The sequence below is a fragment of the Peromyscus eremicus genome, chromosome 16_21 (genome assembly GCF_949786415.1).
Source record: "Peromyscus eremicus chromosome 16_21, PerEre_H2_v1, whole genome shotgun sequence".
Classification (NCBI taxonomy): domain Eukaryota; kingdom Metazoa; phylum Chordata; class Mammalia; order Rodentia; family Cricetidae; genus Peromyscus; species Peromyscus eremicus.
This window is the reverse complement of record NC_081432.1, coordinates 22,434,848-22,457,504: the sequence shown is the minus strand read 5'-3', so window position 1 is coordinate 22,457,504 and position 22,657 is coordinate 22,434,848. Positions and strand designations below refer to the sequence as shown.

Here is a 22,657-nt window from a genome sequence, read left to right as displayed (position 1 = left end):
TAACACAGGTAGTAGCAAATCTGAGAGTCAGGTTTATGTCCCCTAAGAACCATCTGCTACCAGTGTTGACAAGAATAAGCCTTATTGGGCTGGTTAACAGGAAGGGGGGGGGGGAAGGTCAAATGACAGTTTTAATATAAGACTTTAAAACAAGATACAAGTATAAAACACTGTATTTCAAAAGTTGGAGGAAGATAATCCAGTCATTAAACAGTCTACAAAACATATGCCGGATTACATAAAAGTCTATTTACAATATAAAAGAGCTGAAAACAGTCTTCACTGTAAAAATAATTTAAAACAAATTTTTCAATTTAAAATATTGTCTATAGCACAAACACATCATGCAAATGGAAAACTAAATATACGGCATTCTTTAGTTAAGCCAAATTCAGATTGAGAGAGCTTTTTCAGGTAAGGAAATGAGCTACTTAGTTTTCTCCTCTGGCAGTAATGGTTCTAGATGGGTATTTTATGCATAAAGAACAGCTATATTTCAAAACTTTTTTTTTTGTGGTAATAAATACTAAACCAAACATGAGTATTTAAGTTTGGGGATAATGTTCCAAAGTCATCTGTAAAATAAGTACTGACTGCAGTTTGAGGTGTGAACTGTTTGAAAGGCTAAAAGCTTCTGCAGTTCAGAAAACTGATCCCTAGTTTTAAGGCAAGCTAAGCTTTTAAATAAATAAGAACTAGTTTCATTGACTATCTGATTTGTATTCATCTCCATAATACAAGGCTAACACTTTGGGATACATTACACCAAATCCTCTCAACAGGAAACAATGTACTTTCTGGGTGAGTTACAGTTTATTACTTTGGAACTTATAATTTTATAAGAGACTCGTTGCTTTCCTCATTAGTAGAAAAACAGCAGTTCAAAATATTACACTCTCCCCAGTCTAAGTACCATTATTAGATTCAGAAAGGCTTTGCATGTTCACATCTTGGCAGTTTAATACTTGTGGTGAAGATCTACACAGGCTCTACCACAGTGATAGTTTAAATATTCGCTATTGTTCAACCTAAGGGGACCTATAGACAGGCACTATCGTTTCTAGAGCAAGTGAAACATTTTCAAATCATTTATCAGGTTAGTCTCAGGGGCTTGTTTTGACATTACATCTGCAGCAGGTACAAAAGCCATCTTAAGCACTAAATATGCTTCAAACTCTGAGCACCAAGTTTTGAGTGCTCCCCACACATGCTGATTTCCTTCTCACATTATAAAGTCATCTGTGATTTTAAAAAGTTAGCTGCCACAAGTTTTTGAAAATCCCAGTGTTTTCAAAGGTAACTGCTAAAAATAAAAAGTTCAGCCGAACAGAATTTGAGGATTTCAAACTATTCAATGTTACAAACAAAAGTGTGAAATACCATTCTTTGGTCTAGATAAGCTGTTCCCTTTACATTAACATTCCAATGGCTTTTTGAAAACTTTAAAATGTTGAAAATAGGCAAAAACAAAATTATATATACATAGGGATGTATCATACAAATGAACCTTTAAAGGAAACTGAAGTCAACTAACAACTGATTAAAGATACCTAGTACCCTTAAAAAAAGTTAGTGTTGAATGTACAAGTACAGAAATAATGGAACTTTAAAAATTATGACAATTATTTTCCAGTCTATAAATATTACATCTTTCTGATTTCCTTGTTCAAGTTCACAAGTAAACATTCATTTTGACATGCTGAAGTTCCCAATGCTGGTGGAGCAATTCCTGTACCTGGACAACTGTAATAAGGTTATAATTTGTCTGGACAGTTTACATCTGTCACCTCCTGTCTCATGGCTGTAGCTTCATTAACTCCCTCTTGATCCCCTCCATCAGCTCCAAATCCAGATCCTCCAGCACCTTCAGGTCTATCATTATCATCTTCCAAGCCATTATAGAACTCTTCAATCTCACTTTCATCTTCCATGGGTTCTCCTAAACTTGGACTCGGGCATGTGCCACTGTCACTGTTACTGCCACAGGAACTAGAGGATAAGACATCGTCTTCAGAGTCTGAGTACACCTCCGCACCATGGAATATGTAACGATTTGGTGGTACAAAAAGGTACTGATTACCTGAAATATAGCAGTAAGAAATGTTACCTTTAGTTTGGCAGGAGTTTGGCCATTCTAGAAGTGTCCACTGGGTACACCCTGGAAGGACACAAACTTTCTAGTGGTTTTGTTGTATTATTACCTGTTTGACACAGCTCTGCTTGAACTCGCTATCTTCATTCTACCTCCTGAATGCTGAGACTTACAAAGATATGTATTGTAGGCTTACACGTTAGTTGATACAGGCAAGAACAATTCACAGAGCTAAGAGCTAAGTCTCCGTGTGTGTGTGTGTGTGTGTGTGTGTGTACAGGCGCGTGTGCACACAGGGGCCTGAGGAGGTATGTTGCATAACTAAATCATCTCTACTATAATTTCCAAACAAATGTTGGGCTCTATTATCAGGGTATTTTGTGGAGCGGTGTTTAGTTCAAAACAAAGTAGTATTCTGCTTCACAAGTATTAAAAGATTTTATCACCTGTTTTTACAATTATACAGACAGAAGTAGATAGTGCCTCCAGAATTCAGTATACTGCCAAAGGTCAAAGTTCTTAATCCTAGCATTGGGGAGATGGAAGCAGGAAGTTAACCATTAATAATTATATAATTGCTCTGTGATGGCTCATGGCCACAATTCTAGCACCTAAAAGGGAAGGATCTGTGCTACGTTCTTCAGAAACTAAATTTTTTAATTTCAAAGCCGAGCATCACCTTTAATCCCAGCTATCAGGGCAAGAAAGCAGATCTCTGTTGTTGAGGGCAGCCAAAGCTACATATGTCTGGTGATGTTTTATTTCTATAGGGCATGGAAAACGGATTTTATATTACAGTGCTCTGCTGTACACATTTAAATACCAGCTTGCAGCTGGGCGGTGGTGGCGTGCACCTTTAATTGGGGGGGGGGGAGCGTCAGGTGGATCTCTGAGTTCGAGGCCAGCCTGGGCTACAAAGTGAGTTCCAAGGAAAGGTGCCAAAACTACACGGAGAAACCCTGTCTCGAAAAAAAAAAAACTAATAAAGGCCAGCTTGCTCTTCAAGTGTGAGGCCTGATCTAAAAAAACCAAAACTAGTTCCTACGAAGTATTGTAGAGGTTGTGCCATAACTTAAATTTGGATTTACCTAAAAAAGTAAACTATTCCACCTATGTTAACAGTTGATAGGATAAAGCAGATGTCTAGTAAGATCTGAAACAAGGCAGCCCTCTAGAAGAGGGTACATCCTCAAGGCAGACCTAGAATTTTATCTGGCAGTACCTCTTCCTTCGTATATAAATAAGGCCTTCAATCCTGAGTTTTCTCACCTAGAACATGATTATGTGTGTAAGCTGACCCACAGTTTAAAAAAAAAAAAAATCAAATCTCAGTCATTTATTAAGTCATGCCTACCACTTAAAACAGCACAGTAACGTAATTTAAAACCCACTCTTGGAGCTGAATTTATAACTCAGTTGGTAGATCTTGCCTAGCTATCTGAAGCCCTGGGTTTTATCACAGTACTGCCTGCAAAAAAATATCACCTTTCTCTAACTCAACAACACACAAACACAGCACTACTGTGTCAATAATTGTCAAAACAATTATTCAGGTTTTCATGGTATGTGTGTGTAAGCCCAAATCTGACATTGGGTGCCATCTTACTTGGAACACAAGACTTTGAAAGTGGTTCAACAAACAGCATTCCTTACCATCAAGACGCTTACTAATTTGCTCCTTTGCAAGTCTGTTGGGCCAACACTTTCTCACTGCTTCCACAACCGAAGTTCTTTCGTTTTTCTCTCCAGTACTGGAACCAACAGCCTTGAAATCTGGATTTTCCACATTAATGCCCTCCACATTCCTACAAGTCTGTACTTCTTGTGATTTTTCTTCCACACCACCTTTTGATTCAGATACTTCTAAATCATCAACTTTGTTCTTTGTTGCTTGGTCTACAAGCGTAGAAATCACAGAAGAATCTTGGGGTACAGTTCTTTCAGGTGAACTTGAGTCTTCTGAAATATGAAGAGGTGTTGGTGGCAATTCTGATAAGTGAACCAATTCCTTTTGTGTTCGTGGAGGTTTTTCAGTAATTTCTGAAAGCTTTACAGGGTTACAACAAAGTTTGGCATATTCACCCCCTAACCTATGACACAACTCATTAATTATGACATCACAGTCTCCAAGAAGCTCTACATCAAAATGCAGATGAGGCAATGGTTCCCTATTTATTAATATTTGAGGCACTTCATGGGGTATGGAACCTAAAAACAGAATGGAAAAGGGAGTTAGAAAAAGAGAAAGAAAGCAGTTAAAACCAAAACAAATGTATATGCCCACCCCTTTAATCCCAGCACCAGGGAGAGCTCAAGGGAAGCAGCCAGAACCCCAGTGAGACCCTGTCTCACTCTCTCACACACACACAGGAGGGCATACAAATTTATAAACATTTTACATTTTCAAAATCAATTTCCTATCAATGACAAATAATTTACTTTTCTCCCACTGGGCCTGTGCCTTACTCTCTCTGGCCTTAAACTCATGGCAATCCTGTCCCAGCCTCAGAGAACTCCAGCTCAGAAAGCTTACAACTTTAAAATAACATTTCTTTGAATTAGCTTAACATGTAGCCATAGGTATTTGGAAGGCTAAGATGTCTCTTATCCTCTAACAAAAGGACACATCCAATGTAACAGAAATAAATGTTCTTGGGTTGGGGATTTAGCTGCACACCTTCACTCCCAGCACTCTGGGAGGCAGAGGCAGGTGGATCTCTTGAGTTCAAGGCCAACCTGGTCTACAAAGTGAGTTCCAGGACAGTCAGGGCTATTACACAGAGAAACACTGTCTTGAACACGCCCCCTCCACCCCTGCCAAAATAGCCTTCTTCACTGCTGATTAATTTATTTCTCTGGTTTGCACACTCACGCACACACACTTCTGTCATACACAACCAGATAATAACACCTATAATAGGCTATATATCTGATCACACATGAGGGATTACTGTACAATGAACTCCATATTCTAGAACAATGGTTCTAAGCCTGGGTTATGACCTCTCTGGGGGATAAAGGACCCTTTCACAGAGGTCATCTAAGACCATCAGAAAACAGGTATTTACATTACAAATGTAACAGCAGCAAAATTAGTTAGGATGTAGCATATGGTTGGTGATCTCAACATGAACTGTATTGAAGTGTGGCGGTATTAGGAAGGTTGAGAACCACTGGTTTAGTGGGTCTGACAGGCTTGTCTGGCCAAAGTAGACAACAGACATCCATGTAGGCAAAATACCCCACACACAAAAATAAAGAGACTATACATGGAATTAATTGAAGCAAACCCTCTGCAACTTTAAATACATGCCATTAAAAAGTATGAATCAGTTTTTATTTTATTATAGAACTTAAAATTTGATATTACTTCTGTCTTCACAGCCCCCCTCCCATATCAAAATGTCACTTTATGAAGACCACCTAAAAAGTAAAGCTTATGGCTTGGTGGTTAAGAACACTTACTGTAAAGAACCTGGGGTTTGATTCTCAGTACCCACATGATTGTAACCCCAGTTCCAGGAGAGCCAACAGGGACACATGGTGCACATACATACATGTAAGCTAAATATAAATAATAAAATTGCCTCATACACAGACCCACAACACATGGCACGCAGAACTGCCCCCTAATCTATCAACTTACTTGGAATTAGTGCTACTGGTCTTACTTTCAGAGAAGACCCAATAACAATGAGGAGGTCAACTTCATCTTTGTCATACTTCATGGCCCTATGAAATTGTTCTGGTAAATTTTCACCAAAGAAGACAATCTCCGGCTTCATGATAGCAAGTGGCTCATCGGCCGGGCACCTAGGACAACGAGGAACTACCTGCACAAAATGGGAAAAGGGAGCCCAAGTTAGAAGCAGTCAACATTCCCAGGAAACATAAAAGCTGAGCACAAGTAAACTTGACAGTGTCTACTGTGGAGCTGGGTGACCACAGCTCAGCAGGTGAAGACAATTCCTGCCAAGCCTGACAACCAATTTCAACTTCCAGAGTCCATAGGGTGGACTGAGGACTGATCCAACACCCTGATCTCCTTTATCCTCTGCCTTCACACATGTGCACAGAAAATACTAAACATGCAAAAATGAGCACAGGAAAAAAAATGCCAACTTGACCTTTTAAAAATGTTTGTGAAAATAACTCCATTTCAATATATTCTTTTTCCTGAATATACATGATTGTGCAGGACATATTTCTGGATGTGTGTTGCTATATTTTCCTATAGTAAAATACTTCCCTATCATTTTGAAAATGTTTGAAATCTTACACAACTAATGTAAAAAAGGCTCCAAATTCTGATCAAAGCTGAGAGGGAAGGACAATGGTGGAATTGTGACCAGGCCCCTACTTTAGACTTAGTAAGGAGGTACTTAGGAGATGTAAACTAAAGAGGACTTAGATTTGTTGGTGAAGGGTTCTATGTAACCTGGGCTAACCCAAGCTTGCTTGTAGCTGAGCATGACCTTCAGCTTAAGTCTCCAGCCTCCAAAGTGCTGGGATTACAGGCATGTGCCCCAACACTAGATTTACTGGTGCTGGAGAGACCCAGGACTCTAAATGTTAAGCAGGCATTCTAGCAACATCCCAACTTTTTTTTGGAGACAGGGTTTCTGTGTTATTGTCCTGGAACCTCGCTCTGTAGGCCAGACTTGCCTCTGCCTCCTGAGTGCTGGGACTAAAGTAAAGGTGCGTGCCACCACTACTTGGCCCAACATTTTTTTTTTTTTAAGGACTCTTCACCTTACAGAGACTAATTTATCAGGAAGTCCAGCATTCTTTCTGTGTAACACATACTTTGAAGCAGCAAACATCAAGTTCATATAGTTCCTACAATGAGCAGATGAATCCAATTACCTGATTAAAAATGTCTCCTCGAACAGCTTCACAATCAACTTTGTATTTGCAAATCAGGCAAGATGCTGTTGCAAAGGAACCTAAAACAACAAAATACACCTACTTTATTGAAATATTTGTGGTTTACACCATAAAGACTTCAACCTGAGTTCTCCTGAAGTCTTACAAGGAATATAATCTATGTGATATATAGTTTATATATTAAGAATATGTGTGTGTGTGTGTGTGTGTGTGTGTATGTATGTATGTATATATTCCACATCCTCTAAAGCTATTGCAATAAATAACTTTGCAAAGGCTAAAACTCTACAACTGGAAGGTTCCAAACTTAGCACAGTTGTGTCTTGCATAGTCAAAGATAGCCTTGAACGTCCTATCACTAGGCATACACTACCACATCTAAGGCCTTATTTCTGCTTTTTGTGTGTTTTTCAGTTATGTGCACTCAAGATTATCAAATAATGCTTAATCACGACACTAGATAGCAGCTTCTTTCCAAGCCTGATGTTTCTATTAAACTAAGCACACTACAGAAAACTACTGTTGACATTTACTAACCATGACACTGGATGATCCTTTGGATTCCTGCAACCTGCTCCAAGGTATCTATATTTTGAGTATAGTTCCGAAGTAGTTTTCCTTCTTTATCTGACAAAGCTATGAATCTGTGACACAGAGATGGCTGGAACTGTCCGGGATATATTTCCTATATAATGCAAAAGGCAGAAAGGTTTACATTGACTAATGAAATAAGCATAACAGAAATGCTGCTTACGTTTAGTCAAAAAATGTCCTAAAATGATAACCCCCATGTATATACTTTAATAATCAAAATCCATGAGCATTTTAAAGCATATAGATGGATGGCACACCTAGAAAAAGGCTTGTTACTATATGAAAACTCAGCAATTTGTGAACTTGGCCCCTTGAACAAGATAAGGTGACCCATAAACACATCTTAATGGATGTTTAATGTAAGTCAGAAGAAATACATACCTTAGGTACATCAAAATTTTGTTGGTTGTAAATTCAGATTTTTTTTTTCTTTAAGGAAAAAAAAGGGGAACTTTACACTGATTACAGATATCAAAGGTATGGTGACTTCACAACTAAAAAAAGGCTGTCAATGTATTATTGAAAACTTTCTTTTTGATTCATCATTCATAAAAATCAACCTGCTGGAGTTTAAAGCTGAAGTTTTATTAATTCCTTACCACAATTGCTTTCCTTCCACTGCACAGGCATACTGGGATAGAACAGAGCTGCTCATGAATGCTGAGTTGCTGGATTTTGTGTGTGTGTTTTTCCCCCCAAATAATGCTTCAATGCTGTTTCTTCTTTAAAAACAAAGAATTCAGATATACACATGGCAAAAAGATCAGAGAAAAAGTATCAATTTTGGTCCTCCCAACTTTTGACAGTGTTTTTATTCAATTTCATTTAGTAAGTGACTATGGCAAAGGAAGTTTCTCCTTTTCTTTAAAGTAGCTGTACTTTCTACTTCCTTTCATTATAGGCCCTCTCTAACCCATCACAATGTTAACAAAAAAGAAATACAACCATGTCCATTAATAGGGAGACTGGTTGTATAGTAATGTACATCCATACAGTGCAATGTTCAGCCACTGAGACAATGAGAGGGCTCTCATGCACTGACCTCAAAAATAGTCCGTGACATACATTTAAAAAAAAAAAAAATTAGTCACCAGGGAGTAATCTTTTTGGTTTTAAGCAAAAAACTGAAATTGTGTGCACATATGGATGGTTCTGTCTGCATGAACACATGGCAAGAACACACAGCAACTGTAAACAGGGCTGAGGCTTCTGTAGGATTAGAGGACTTGACTTTTAACCTATTTAGTAACTCACAAGTTTAGAATTTCCACTCAGTAACTGCTACATAAAATCTAATAAGCTTTTTTTCGGGGGGATGGGGGAGGAGACAGGGTCTGTGTCTACATAACCCTGGCTCTCCTGGAACTCACTCTATATGTAGACCACGCTGGCCTTCAACTCAAAAGATCCACCTGCCTCTGCCTCCTCAGTGCTGGAATTAAAGGCGAGTGCCACCATACCCAGCAATGAACTAGTTCTATAGAAAGTCATGAATGTGGTGGTCCATTACACAAAAATCCACGATTTTTGCTTTCCATTCCAATGTATACTGTAAACACTTACAGGCTGAACTGAATGGCACATCCTGTAATCCCAGCACACAGAGTTTTCAAACTAAGGGATAGCTAGAAATTATAGAATTCTAACGAACTTTAAATCAGAACTTCCAAATCTTAAAAAGACAGGTAGCCTCAAGTCTGAACATCCTAAAGCCTTTTGAGAAACCAGTGGCAGGTTGTAAGGTGCAAGCCTTTAATCCCAGCACTCAGGAGGCAGAGGCTGTCAGAACTCTATAAAGCCAAGGCCATCCTGGTCTACAGAGTGTGTTCCAGGACAGTCAGGGCTGTTACACAGAGAAACCTTGTCTTGAAAAACCAAAAAAAAAGAAAAAAAAAGAAAGAAACCATTCAGGCTAGGCATGCTGGCACATACCTTTAATCCCAGCATTTGGGAGGCAGAGGCAGGCACCAACCTGGTCTACGAAGCAAGTTCCAGGACAGCCAAAGCTATTACACAAAGGAACCCAGTTTCAAGGGAAAAAAACCAATCATGAGTGTTGGGCCATGCTACTGAGATTAAGTTTAAAATACATATTTTTAAAAGCTAACACTCTGCAGGGGACTGGTGGTGCATACCTTTAATCCCAACACTCAGGAGGCAGAGACAAGAAGATCTCTAAATTGAAGCCAGCCTGGTCTATAAATCTTCCAGGGCAGCCAGGGCTACAGAGAGAAACCCTGTCTCAGGAAAAAAACAAGCTAACACTCAGGAGAGCTTCCACGTAAATGGCTTCCCCTCCAGTGGTGCTAGCTGCTTTCTGCCTCTAAGTTTCTAGCAGTATAAACAAAGATCCTAAAAGGCAGGGTATTATTGCAGCCCCTAAAAAACTAAAAGCTTCATCCAATTTTAGAGTCTGTAGACCAGAGAAAGCCAGTTGAGTTTGGTAAGAAACAACCTAAATCGATTCTCCACTCTGAAGAATGAAGGATGGCACCAACTGCAGGGCAGCTCTTGCCCAGCATGTGGGAGGCCAAGTGCTCACTCCCTAGCACCACACATAAAAAAGTGAAGGGCTGGAGAGGTGGGTCAGTGGGTGAGCATTTGCACTGTAACCTTGAGGACCAGCGCTGTAATTCCTGCACAAAGGAAGCAGAAACAGGGACCCCAAATGAAGAGTCTACAGGAGAACCTGCTTTCATACATAATATGGAGAGAGTAATGGAGAAAGACACCCAAAGTCAACTTCTGGCCACCACCTGTGACATGCATATTCATACCCTGGACACTGCATAAACATCACACACATGCCCATAAAGGGAAAACAGGAACACGAACAAAAATTCCAGGAAGAACCCTCATTTCATCACACTTATTTCATTCACAAAACTCCAATAGAGTTAATTTCTACTCTACTGATCAAAACTTTTTGTCACTACCTCTTGGAGGATATTTAACTTTAACAAAACACATTTCATTTACTATACAAGGTCATAAAAAGTGAATATTAGTCTTTATGGACTATACATTTTGCCATATGGTCTCCTATAGCAAAAGTAGTCAGAGATGGTCTATTAAGTGGACTTGGCTGTTACTGAGCTGACTTAGGGACAGTCCAGTAGAATTTTATAGTATTCATGTGTTATAAACAGCCTGACAACTCCCAGTCATTAACAATTAACTCTCAAGTTAATGGGATGGGTAAGATGGGAAGAAGCTGGTGAGCAGACAGAATCTGACAGAGAACGATGTTTAGATGATCTATTATACAACATAGATTACAAGTAACACTGTGCACCTGAAATGTCTGAATATAAGTGTAGAAATGAGTATGTGAAGTAATGGATGTTACTAATTTGCTATAGCCATTCCATAATGTATATACAGCAGCATAATGTGTATCATATAAACATATGCACTTATATGTCCATTTAAATAAATTCATAGCTCACAGTCAGCCATACTTGGAATTATATATTATATCACATCAGAATATTTTTCTGATAGTATGCCAATCTGTCTAATGGAATCAAAGTATTCCAGTTAGTGAAGCTAAAAATTAATCCCTACTGAACTTGAACATGTACAGGCAAAACCCATACACTTGTATTTCACCTTGTAATGGTGTAGAGCATTATACATTCTTCACGTGCTACACATATTTCACATGTATAAGGCTCAATTAAAGAAAGGGTCTCATTATGTAACTCTAGCTGATCTGGAACCCAGAGATCCACCTGCATCTCACTCCAGAGTACTGAGATAAAGACCTGTACTACCATACCTAATCCTTTTTTTAATATTAAAAAAGAAATTTTGTATGTATGAGTGTTTTGCCTGAAGGTAATATGAACATGTACCGCATGCTTGCCTGGTCTGCAAGGATGTCAGAAAAGGACATTGGACTCCCTTGGAGAATTGGAGTTATGGATGGTTGTGAGCCACCACATGGGTGGTAGGAACCAAGCCCAGGTTGTCTTGTCTGTGCAAGAACAAGTGCTCTTAACTGCTGAACCATCTCTCCAGCCCCTATATAAAAACTTTTCATTATATTATGTCTGGGGTGGGGGGTGTGGGCGAGTGCAGGTGCCACGGAGGTAGAGGCTGGAGGGCCAGCAGTACAGGCTTGGACTGGGTCTGGTGACAGCTGGCAGCTGTAGAGACATAGATGCTGGAAACTGACCTCTGACCTTTGCAAGCAGTGTGCACTCATTAGCACTGGCTCATCTCTCCAGTCTTTGTTGTCAGAGGTCGTTTTCACCCAGATTTCCTTCCCAGCCATGTTTGTTGAATGATATGAAATGAGTTTTCTGGCGGAGCTGTTAAGGTCTATGCACAGAATATCATCCATAAGCTGAGGGCTCTTTGATTCCCCCATTTCTGTCTTTCTATGAAGGCTAATTTTTAGGCTCCCCACCCGCCCCATAAACTCAATTAAAACCTAAGAACAAAACCACATTTTAGCATGTGTGTCCATTGCTGGGGCCTGAATCCAGGGCCTTATGCTCAAATAAGCTCTACCAATGTAACCCAGGCTGGCCTGGAACTCAAGTGTTTAGCAAAGACTGGCCTTTTAACTCTTGAGATCCTCCTGCCTCCACCACCTGAACCCTGGGATCAGGAACATATACAGCTGGCTTGTTACACATTATTGGAGAGCATTTCGTGCCAGGGTTACTGGAATTCCAGCCTTTATAAACCCCTGAAGAGCAAAATAATGTTTGCCCATACACAGGCACACAAAATAAGTAAATGTAATTTTAAAAATTATGGAACTCTTAATTTTAGATATGTATCTGCACTTGACAACCCTGGTAAGATAGTGGAAAAATGACTACTTCTGGCAATGCAGTTTCCCCGCTCACAACATAGAATTTGCAGGAAAGAAAAATCTTGGGGATATTAACATAGATACACTAACCAACTATGCTTGTATAAGACATGAAAGTAACTTGTAGTTACCTGCTGACCTTTCTAAGCCTGTATCTACTTACTGAAGTCATAAAACATCAGTGTCCTGCATCCATCAAGAAATCTTTGTCATCTCACAGTTCTGTAAATCTCCCATGTGTGTGTCTGTGAGGTCCCTAAACTACCTTGTCTTGTCACCTCCACAGGTGCACTCTGGCATGTGCACCACCACTCACCGCTCCATCCCTTCTGAAAGGAAATTTCTAAGATCCTGTTTAATTTTTCCATTCTCTAAAATGTCTCTTTAATACAGAAGAGCCTTTCAAATTCATTTACAAGTTCCATAACAATGAATTAACAAGGAGGAGGAATGGTGATAGGTGGAGACCAGAGGATCAGGAGGCTCAAAAGCTATCCATGGCTATGCAAAGTTCAAGACCAGCCTGGCCTACATCAGACTGTCTCAAAAAATACATACATATAAATAAAAATTTTAAACTGAAGAAAAATCAAAAATTTTCTAGTGACTAAAACTTTGGGACAATATATGAACTTTATACTCTACAGCAGAGCTGCACAGCGATACATGGAGCCAGGTGTACAATTTTCAATTTTCTAGTTCACATGAAAATGAAAATTTCCAATGCCTAATAAACAATTTTGTTACTGCTTTGTTTTTGAAGCTGAGTCTCACAATGTAGCCCTGGCTGATCATGAAGTCAAGAGTCTTGTGTCTGCCTCTTGAATCCTGGGATTGCAGGAATACACCACTATGCCTGGCTCCTAAACATATTACCAAACAAATATTTCTAAATGCAATTAGTAGAGTATCATTTTTCTTTAGCAAAATCTTTAAAATCCAGTAAGTATGCCTTTCACTTATGTCAATACACTTCAAATATTCAATAGCCACATGCAACTGCTGACTGACCTATGAACTACAAAGACTAGAAGATGCTATAAGGGTCCTGTCATCTGTTCACAAAAAAAAATGTAACCTTGGGCTGGAGAGATGGCTGAATGGTTAAGAACACTGATTGGTCTTCCAGAGGACCCGGCTTCAATTCCCAGCTCCCATATGGCAGCTCACAACTGTCTGTAACTCTAGTTCCAGGAGACAGGACACCCATGGCAAAACACCAATGCACATAAAATAAAAAAAAGTAACTTCAATCTTTGGTAATTAAAAACTATTTTTCAGATAGACGCACACGTTAAAACTTGTCCACTACAAAAGATATGCTTATATACTTATTACTCAGAAAAAATAGATTAAAAGTCACACAAGTCTTTTTTTATGTCATCTACAAACCTCTACAGGAGAGAAGACAAACACAGGCAAAAAACCAAAAGTACATTATTTTCCATCAGTCCTAAAACAGAAGTTCTGCCTACCACACGTAGCATCCAATTCACTGGGTGATGAATGCCAACTTAAGACACCTACCTATACATGACAACAACACTTTTTCATGAAAGACAAACAAAAACTTGTGATACCTTTGCAAACTTGAAGAATGGTCTTGGATCTTTTCTAAAATACTCAATATCAAACATGGCTTGAGGATCTGGGAGATCTGGGAAATCCACAGCAAGGCGAGCATAAATACCATCTCGTGATCTGAAGTCAGGTATCCCACAGGAAACAGAAACCTGAAATATACAAGACATAATTCACAACATTCAACTGTCTACCTCTAGTATATACAATTTGGTGATAAGAACACAAAAGACAAACTGAGTTTGGGGGACAGCAATACAACCCCTCTAATTTTAAATACAGATGAAACAGATAAACTAATGAGAGTAATTCATCTGCCACATATTGTTTTCAGTGGTGCTAAGTTGGGCTAATCTTAAAAACCATTTAAGCGTTTAAACAAATTAAAGCTAATACAATTGGTTTCAGTAAATCAATTCCATTTTTTCTTTAAACCAAAAACAGATAAGACTTTCTACCAGTTAATCATTCCTGAAGAAGCTGTTCTCATATGGCTAGCTTTTACTACCTTAAGAACACTGGAGTTCTGAAACTTCAATACTATACTGTAAGCTGGGCACACAGGTTCAGGACTGTAGTCTCAGATATTTAGGAGGCTGAGACTGAGGGGCTGTTTAGGCTTAGATTTCCAAGACTAGCTAAGGACAATCACAACATAGAAACTGTTTTCAATAAAGGGGGTGTGGGTCCTGGTTATTCAGTAGTACAACAGCTGCCTAACACGTACCATAAGAAAGTAATTTTTTTTTTCAAAAGCTATTATGTTTTACTATTTTTGTTTTCTATGTATGTAGGGGAACCTACATGTATATCTGTGCACCTGGTGTCCTGAAGTCAGAAGGAATCAGATCATGCAGTTGTGAAGTGTCATGTGGGTGCTGGGAACTGAACCTGGGCCCCCTGCCTAGCAGCACCAGCAAGAGCTCAGTTCTGAACCATCTCTCCAGTCCAAGAATATAACATTTATTTATAGGTTCTTCGTTTTTTTTTGTCTTTTAACGGAGTCTCACTATGTATCCCTGGCTGACCTGAACTCAGAGATACACCTACCTCTGCCTCCACAGTGTTAGCATTAAAGCATGGGCCACCTAGCTTCTTCTCATTTTTTAAAATAGTGTCTTGCTGAGCCTGAAGCTCACCACGTGGTTAGGCTGGCTAACCACTGAGCTCCAGGGATCTGTCTCTATACCCCAGCACAGAGAGGTCAGGGAAGGCCTTGACAGGTAAATGCTGGGATCAAAGGCATGCATCAAAATACCCAGCTAAGGATGTGATTTTTTTGTTGTGGAATATTATTTAACTATGTAACATTTGTTTATGCTGCATTTGTTAATTATGCAAAGATATGTTGCTGTTTTACCTTGCCTGCCTAAGGCACATGATTGGGCTAATATAATAATAAGCTAGATGGCCAATAGCTAGACAGTAGAAGGACAGGTGGGGCTGGTGGGCAGAGAGAGTAACTAGGAGGAGGAATGCAGGCTTGAGTAGAAAGAGAACAAGGAATGAAGAGAGGGAGACACACGGGGCCAGCCACCCAGACACAGAGGAAACTATGAATGTAGGACATACAGAAAGGTAAAAAGCCCTGAGTCAAATGTAGATGAAGAGAAACAGGTTAAAGTAAGTTGTAAGAGCCAGTGGGACGAGCCTAAGCGAAGGCCAAGCATTCATACCTAATAGTCTCCTGGTCATGATTTGGGAGCTGGTTGGTGGCCCCAAAGCAAGGCTGCTACATTTTTTAAAATACAAACAAAACCCAGAACAGTGGTACAAATCTACAGTCAGAGCTAAACTAACCAGGAAGGATCACTTGAGTTCAGGTAGCCACCCTGTGCAACACAGTGACAACCTATCTCAATAGAAATAAAACAGTGCTAAGGACCAGTCAGCTGTGCGTGTGTGTGTGTGCCCATGTTCAAATCCCCAGCAGCACAAATAATTACAATAAAGGGCCAGGGAGATGGCTCTGCAGCTAAAGATTACCAAGCTGGATGACTTGTTTGATACAGGAACCACACAGAAGGAAAGAATGCTTGCCAGTTGTCCTCGGACACCCTCATCTGTGTCCACACACACACAATTTTTTCTTGCTGTTGTTGGTTTTGTTTTTTAAGACAGGGTTTCTCTGTGTAACAGCCCTGGCTGTTCTGGAACTCACTTTGGATATCAGGCTGGCCTCCAACTCAGAGATCCGCCTGCCTCTGCCTCCTGAGTGCTGGGATTAAAGGCCTGCATCACCACCACACAGCTACACAAACTTTCTCTTAAATAACCATATGTAGTGGCACCTGCCTTTAATCTTAAATATCTGAAAGTTTGAGGACAGCTTGTTCTACAAAGGAAAGTTTTAGTTCAGCCAAAGCTACACAAGATACTGCTTCTAAATGAATAAAAGGTATACAAGGTTTTAGACACAATACTTTTCCTCAGATAAACCCTGGCAGTACAAATAGGAGAATCAACAAGTGTCATTTTGCTCCAGCTTTACAGTGAAAGAAAACTGTCTCTGGACCACACCCTAATCCCAACACTTGCCTGGAAGAGAAGAATTGCTGCAAGGCTGAGACCATTCTAGCTACAGGGACCATCTCAAAAAAACCAAAACCATCAGCCAGGCATGCTAGTACTTTAGTACATGCTTTAACAATCCCAGCACTTGGGATGATCCCTGGAAAGTTCTAGGCCAGTCAGGGCTACAAGACCCTATCTCAAAAATAAACCTGGGAGCCTGCAGAATGGCTCAACCAGGTAAGGTGCTTCTGACCAAGCCTGAGGAAGGAGAGAACTCAAGCTGTACAGACTCCCACAGGTGCCATAGCATACTTGTTGCCACACACCCAAACACAAGACAAACCATGTGTTTTGTTTTGAAAAAAACAAAAACAGGGGGTGGAGGCCTTTAATCCCAGCACTCGGGAGGGGGAGGCAGGTGAATCTGAGGCCAGCCTGATCTACATAGCTGATCCAGGATAGCCAAGGCTGTTACACAATGAAACCCTGTCTCAAACCTAAAAACAAAAAAATCTAAACTTTGCCTAAATCATACCTATACGCAAAACTAATTCTATTCTGGGGTTGAAGGCTAGTGCAGTGACATGCTTTGGCATGCTCACCTCCCTCTGCCTCCCAGAACTGGAATTCTTAATGATCATATAATACCTTTTCATTTTGCTCGGATGTGTTTCTTGCTGCTAACATAATGCCTAACATACTACACAACACAGAATATGCCTTGGTCTTAGGCCAAGTCTACAATCTTACCAAGTTAAAATGAAGAAAAGGGGAAGAATGTTACCTTCCCAATACTACCTATTTTAACCATGAATTAAGTTTCTGCTTTCTCCATGAAAACGGACTCTATCTCCACTAAAGCCTTGCAAAAGAATCCAATTTCTCTAAATCTCCTTTGGGAGCCAGGATACAATGTGTTAAAAACTCCAGGAGCTGGAAAGAGATAGCTTGATGCTCTTATAGAGGACCTGGAGGCTCACAACCATCGTCACTCCAATTTCAAGGGATCTGATGCCTTCTGGACTCCTTAGGCACGTCACACAAGAGAACAAAAAACATACATGCAGGTAAAACACCCTGTACATCAAATCAAAAACAAACTGAATTACAGGAACTAGAGAGATGACCTAGCCATTAAAGACAACTTGCTGCTCCTTGAAGAGAGGCTATATTTGGTTGCTAGCAGCCACATGGGGGCCCACAACTGACTAGAACTCCAATTATAACCCAATACTCAATTCTGGCCTCTGCTGGCACCAGGCACACATACATGCATGCAAGCAAAACCTCATACACACACGAATAAGATCTTTAAAAAGAAAAAAGCCATAACTCCACTTACCAATTGTGCTACAAACAGACAAACATTTAAAGTTGTCAGACTTTTCAAAACACTGAACTAAGTTAGCAACTGCTGCTGCACCTCAGGTTTTGGCAGTTTCTAAACACCTATATTATGAACGAAGGCTACAATTAGAGCAGAAAAAGTTAACTGGCCAAGGACTCAAACATACACTAGGCCTCTCTCTACTGTCCTTCTGAACCTTACATACCCCGGCTCCAGTTAACACGACTATCTTCTTGCACTCCTGTAGTAACCTCACAGCATCTTCAATTGTATTAATGTCTTTCCTTTTTTTCCGTTTTGGTGGTTCTGAAAGGATATTAATAACAATCTGCCACAGTGTCATGTCATCCAGCTCAGGTGGAGGAATCGTTTCTGGTAGTAAATCTTTAAGGATTGTTCGAGGATCGGTGCCAATCATGAGATGCTGCTGAACGAAAGTATATGGACCTACAGGAAGGGAAGAGAGACTCAGATCAATTCCACTTCTAATTAAAACCTCATTTTGTCAAGTAAATAAGTCAGCAATATATAAAATTTTTATGTAAAGAAAATACAATTTAGAGCCAGGAGGTAGAGGCAAAGGCAGGTGATCTCTGTGAGTTAGAAAGCCAGCCTGGTCTGAGTGAGTTCCAGGAGAGCCAGGGCTACAGAGAATCTCTGTCTCCAAAAGCCTGGGGGGAAAAAGTGCAATTTAAAGGTATAGCTCTGACTGATGTGTCATGCTTAGGTCTAAGGTTTGTTTTTCAAGACAGCATTTCTCTTTGTAGCCCTGGCTGACCTGGAACTGCTATGTAGACCAGGCTAGCTTCAAGCTCACTCAGATTTGCATGCCTCCGACTCCCTAATGCTGGGATTAAGGGTATGTGCCACCACTGCCTGGCAGGTCTAAGTATTTTGGTATTTTGATTGTATTTTAAGGGTCAAATGGGTGGAAGATGAAGAAAACAATTCAGAAATCAGCATGCAGGAGGCCAAGAAAAAAAAAATCTTACCAATACCTGAGGAACTAGATCTAAATGGTAAAGGTGACAGAATTTAAAGTTGGTACAAAAAGAGCTGGAACTAACTATAATCCCCAGCATTTCACACAAGACAATTGGAAATTCAAGGTCAATGGGGGCTACACAGTGAGTTCAACCCAGTCTAGGCTACAAGTGATCCTGTCTCAACAAGCAAGCACACAAATTTTTTAAAAATACTGGTACACACAGAGCAAAAGAGACAAAGCTGGTATAAAAGAAAAGGGACAGCGATGAGGACCATCCTCAGCCCCAAAGGGAAATGGTGTAGCACACCTAAAATCCCAGCACCTGGGCTGCTGACAAAGGCAGGAAGATCAGAAATTCGACATCATCCTTATATCCTAGACTCCATGAGTTTAAAGCCAGCTTGGGATACATGGACCTGTCAAAGGAGTCAAGAAAAAGGAAAAGACGGGAAGGAGAAAGAAGGAAGAAAAGGTGTGAAGAAGAAGAAGACAGCACTGGTTGTGGTATGCTCCCGAGGCTGGTGCAATAGACTGCACAACAACTTAGCTAGCCTGGGCTACAAAGCACCTTGTTTGGAAAAGAGAGGAAGAGAGAAAAGGGCATTGGTCTGAGGCGTACCTATCCTGGGCCGTGGAGTCCAGTCGCTAGAGCTTGCGTGGGAAGTCCTGTCCTCTTCGTCACTTTCACAGGAGTGAAAGCCATTAGTGATGATCTCATCAGTGAACAGGAGGTTGTCTGTGAGAGGAAACAAGAGGCTACGGCTCAAACAACCTACATCTGGATCCGGGGTACACACCTGAAAGAATGCACTGGTACTCGGAGGCCAGTGTGGACGGACCACATGGGGAGACTCAGGTGAGTCAAAAAGGAAAACCAGTAAAGGCACAGGAACATACATCTATCTGTGATGCCAGCACGTGGGAGGCGCACAAGTTCAGAGCAGCCTGGGCTAAAGTGGGACCCTATCTCAAAAAAATAAAAATAAAAATCTGTGTGTAACTCAGGGGGAAACATGCCTTCAAATAGGATCAGGGTTCCACATCTAGTACTAAAAAAAAAAAAAAAAAAACACTACACCTTCATGAAATGCATCAAATAGAAGTTACCTCAAACCAGGCAGTGGTGGTGTATGCCTTTAAAATCCCTGCACTTGGGAGGCAGAGGCAGGTGGACCTTAGTGAGTTTGAGGACAGCCTGGGCTACAGAGCGAGATCCAGGATAGCTAGGACTGTTACACAGAGAAACCCTGTCTCAAAATTTTTAAAAAGTAAAATATACTTTATAATATGCTTGTCTCCCCTTTAATAGCTGAAATCGAGGGCTATTTACTATTCCAGTCCCTATAAAGCCATTTTTTTTTTCTTTTCTAAATACATGGCCAATGCCCCATTAAATGGTCCACAAATACTGACAGACTCTGATAAATTCTGGACAAAAGCAGTTCAGATGCCATTATTACATACACAGCACCTTTAGTGTCAATATGGCAAACACAGCCGGTTTGTTTCAGAACTAGACATGTAAGAAACTAAAAAAAATGTTATAAGCACATACTCTCAGAAGGAAAAGCACAGTAAAATTACCACTCCGATATACCTAGGCGCTAAATGCAACCTCAGAAAAGTCATGTTTTCAGGAACAGTCGTTTCCTTACATTTTTCAGACCATGCCTCACGAGACAGCTTTTGGTCTGTTAGAATTCCTAACTTCAAAAAAAAAGACATAGGTCCAAAAAAAAAAAAAAAAAAAGAAACGCCAAAAAAACACCACACAGGTGTCAGATTGCAAACGCAATCGCAGGTCGATCCACGGGGAGGGGACAGTCCAAAGTGTGCTGCGAGGCAAATACAACTTTAATACAGGCGCTTTGGGGGTAAGTCAAAAAGAATACGAGGGAGGGGAGAGGAAAAAAAACTTCTCCAACGCCGACTGCGAGCGAGAGCCGGCCGCCCGGGCGACTGCGCGCAGCGCAAAAGCGGCCCAGGCGAGCGGCGAGTCCGCGCGCGGCCGGCTCCGCTGCAGGGCCGGCGAGCTCGGCGGCGCGCGGCCGAGCCAGGGCCGAGCTGCGCCGCCTCCTCCGCCTCCGCCGTCACCGCCGAGCCCTCGGAGCCCTCGGGGGGCCCCCCGGCCAGCCCGGGACCGGGTCCCAGACGGGGGACGCGGAGGGGACGCGACTGCGCGGCCGCGGCGCCGGCGCGCGACTCACCTCGGTAGCCGATCGCCGCTGCCGCCGCCGCCGCCGCCGCCGCCGCCTCTCGTCCTCCTCGCCCTCGTCGTCGTCGAAGTCGTCGGCAGCCCTCGGCTCCCGCCGCAGGCCCGACCCATTGTCTCCGTCCCCGGCCGCGGCGGTCGCCGGGGCCTCCCGCTCCGCGCCCGCCGCCGCCCCGACCGCCTCCCGCCACAGCGCCGCCGGGGCCGCGGCGCTCGGCGCCTCACACCCCGCGGCCACCGCCGCGGAGCTCGGCTCGCCCGGGCTGTGCCCGAGGCCAGGCCCGTCTCGGCGCGGCCTCTTACGGAGCGGCTCCTCGGCGGGCTGCGCCGCCGCGGCCTCCATGGCGGACGCCGCCGCCGCCGCCGCCGCCGCCGCCGCGGAAGGGGAGCCGCCGGCCTGAAGGGCGAGCGCCGCCTCGTCCGCCATCTTCCAACTGCCTCTCTGGCCCTCCGCCCTCGCCTCCTCTGCTCCGCTCGACGCGCGGCACTGGCGCCCCCGCGGCTCGGCTGCGGGAGATTTAAACCCCGTCACGTGACCCGGCCCTCGGCCGTCCGCCCACCACCCCCCCCCGGCCCCGCCCCGGCCCGGCCCCGCCCCGCCCCCGCGCCGCTCCCGCCACCCACGCGGGCCGGACCACAACACGCCGGGTCACGTGTCCGGGCGCCGCCCGCGGCCTCGGCCCTCCCCGGCCCCACCCAAGGTGGCCCGGCCTCCCCCTCGGCGGCCTCTGTCTCTCTCTCGATCTCCCTCCCTCGGCCTCCCGCTCGCCCCGGGGATCGCCGCGGCCGCTCAAGTTTGCGATTGCGCCGCGAGTTCCCACCTGGGCCTCCCGCGTGCACCTGGCCTGCCGCCGCCTCCCCCTCCGCCTCGGCCGGCTTTGACCTGGGGGGGGGGGGCGGTTCAAAAGCCCGAGAAGGCAGAAAGGAGTCCCACCTGGCCCGCCCTGAGAAGAGCTCCCCCCCGCACCCACCCACCTGCTTTGCCCTTTGTGACAGCTCTGCCTCAGTTTCCCCCCTGTGATCCCCTCTGGAGATGGCGCTTTCTCCCGCACCTCCCTTGTCCTGTGCAATGGAATGTCACATCCCAAAGCCGGGAAGGGACCTGGGCCTAGCTGCTCGCTGGCCCCCCAAAAATGTTCAGCCTCAGTCCCCTGGACCTCGCTTTTGTAAAATTCAGCTCTTGGCTCAGGAGGGCAGAGAGAGAGAGGACTGGAGCCAGAGGAGCACTTGGTTCTTACCCACTCAGTGTGGGAGTCAAATGTTGGGCCTGGCTCTTGTGACTTCAGCATATTGATCGAGACTTTTCTAAACCCAATTTTTTTGTTACTGTTTGGTTTTGAGAGACAAGGTTTCTCTGTGTAGCTTTGGCGCCTTTCCTGGAACTCACTCTGTAGCCCAGGCTGGCCTCGAACTCACAGAGATCCGCCTGCCTCTGCCTCCCGAGTGCTGGGACTAAAGGCGTGCACCACCACTCACCAGAAGTCTTCTAAACCCAATTTCTAAGCATCTCTAAAATGGCGAGACCAGGAATGAGGCTGCAGCTCAGTTGTGAAGTCACACTTACCTAACATGCATGAAGCTCTAGGGAGAGGTGGACAGGAGGTCATCGTCAG

General features: G+C 42.9%; 1 protein-coding gene and 1 long non-coding RNA gene across 2 annotated transcripts; one reads left to right on the top strand and one right to left on the bottom strand.

The window, feature by feature from the left end:
* The first annotated feature begins 1,301 nt into the window (after positions 1-1,301).
* Positions 1,302-7,561, top strand: LOC131926075 (uncharacterized). The gene is made up of 2 exons (XR_009383435.1): positions 1,302-2,069; positions 7,394-7,561. It is a non-coding gene; the product is annotated as an uncharacterized LOC131926075 (long non-coding RNA).
* Positions 1,492-21,975, bottom strand: Sirt1 (sirtuin 1). The gene is given in 11 exon segments (XM_059281325.1): positions 1,492-2,080; positions 3,746-4,300; positions 5,739-5,925; positions 6,959-7,038; positions 7,517-7,664; positions 13,982-14,134; positions 18,050-18,291; positions 19,452-19,568; positions 21,040-21,082; positions 21,085-21,551; positions 21,866-21,975. Coding segments are annotated over 10 exon segments (2,238 nt in total). The 5' UTR covers positions 21,472-21,551; positions 21,866-21,975; the 3' UTR covers positions 1,492-1,754.
* Between the last annotated feature and the right edge of the window lie 682 nt (positions 21,976-22,657).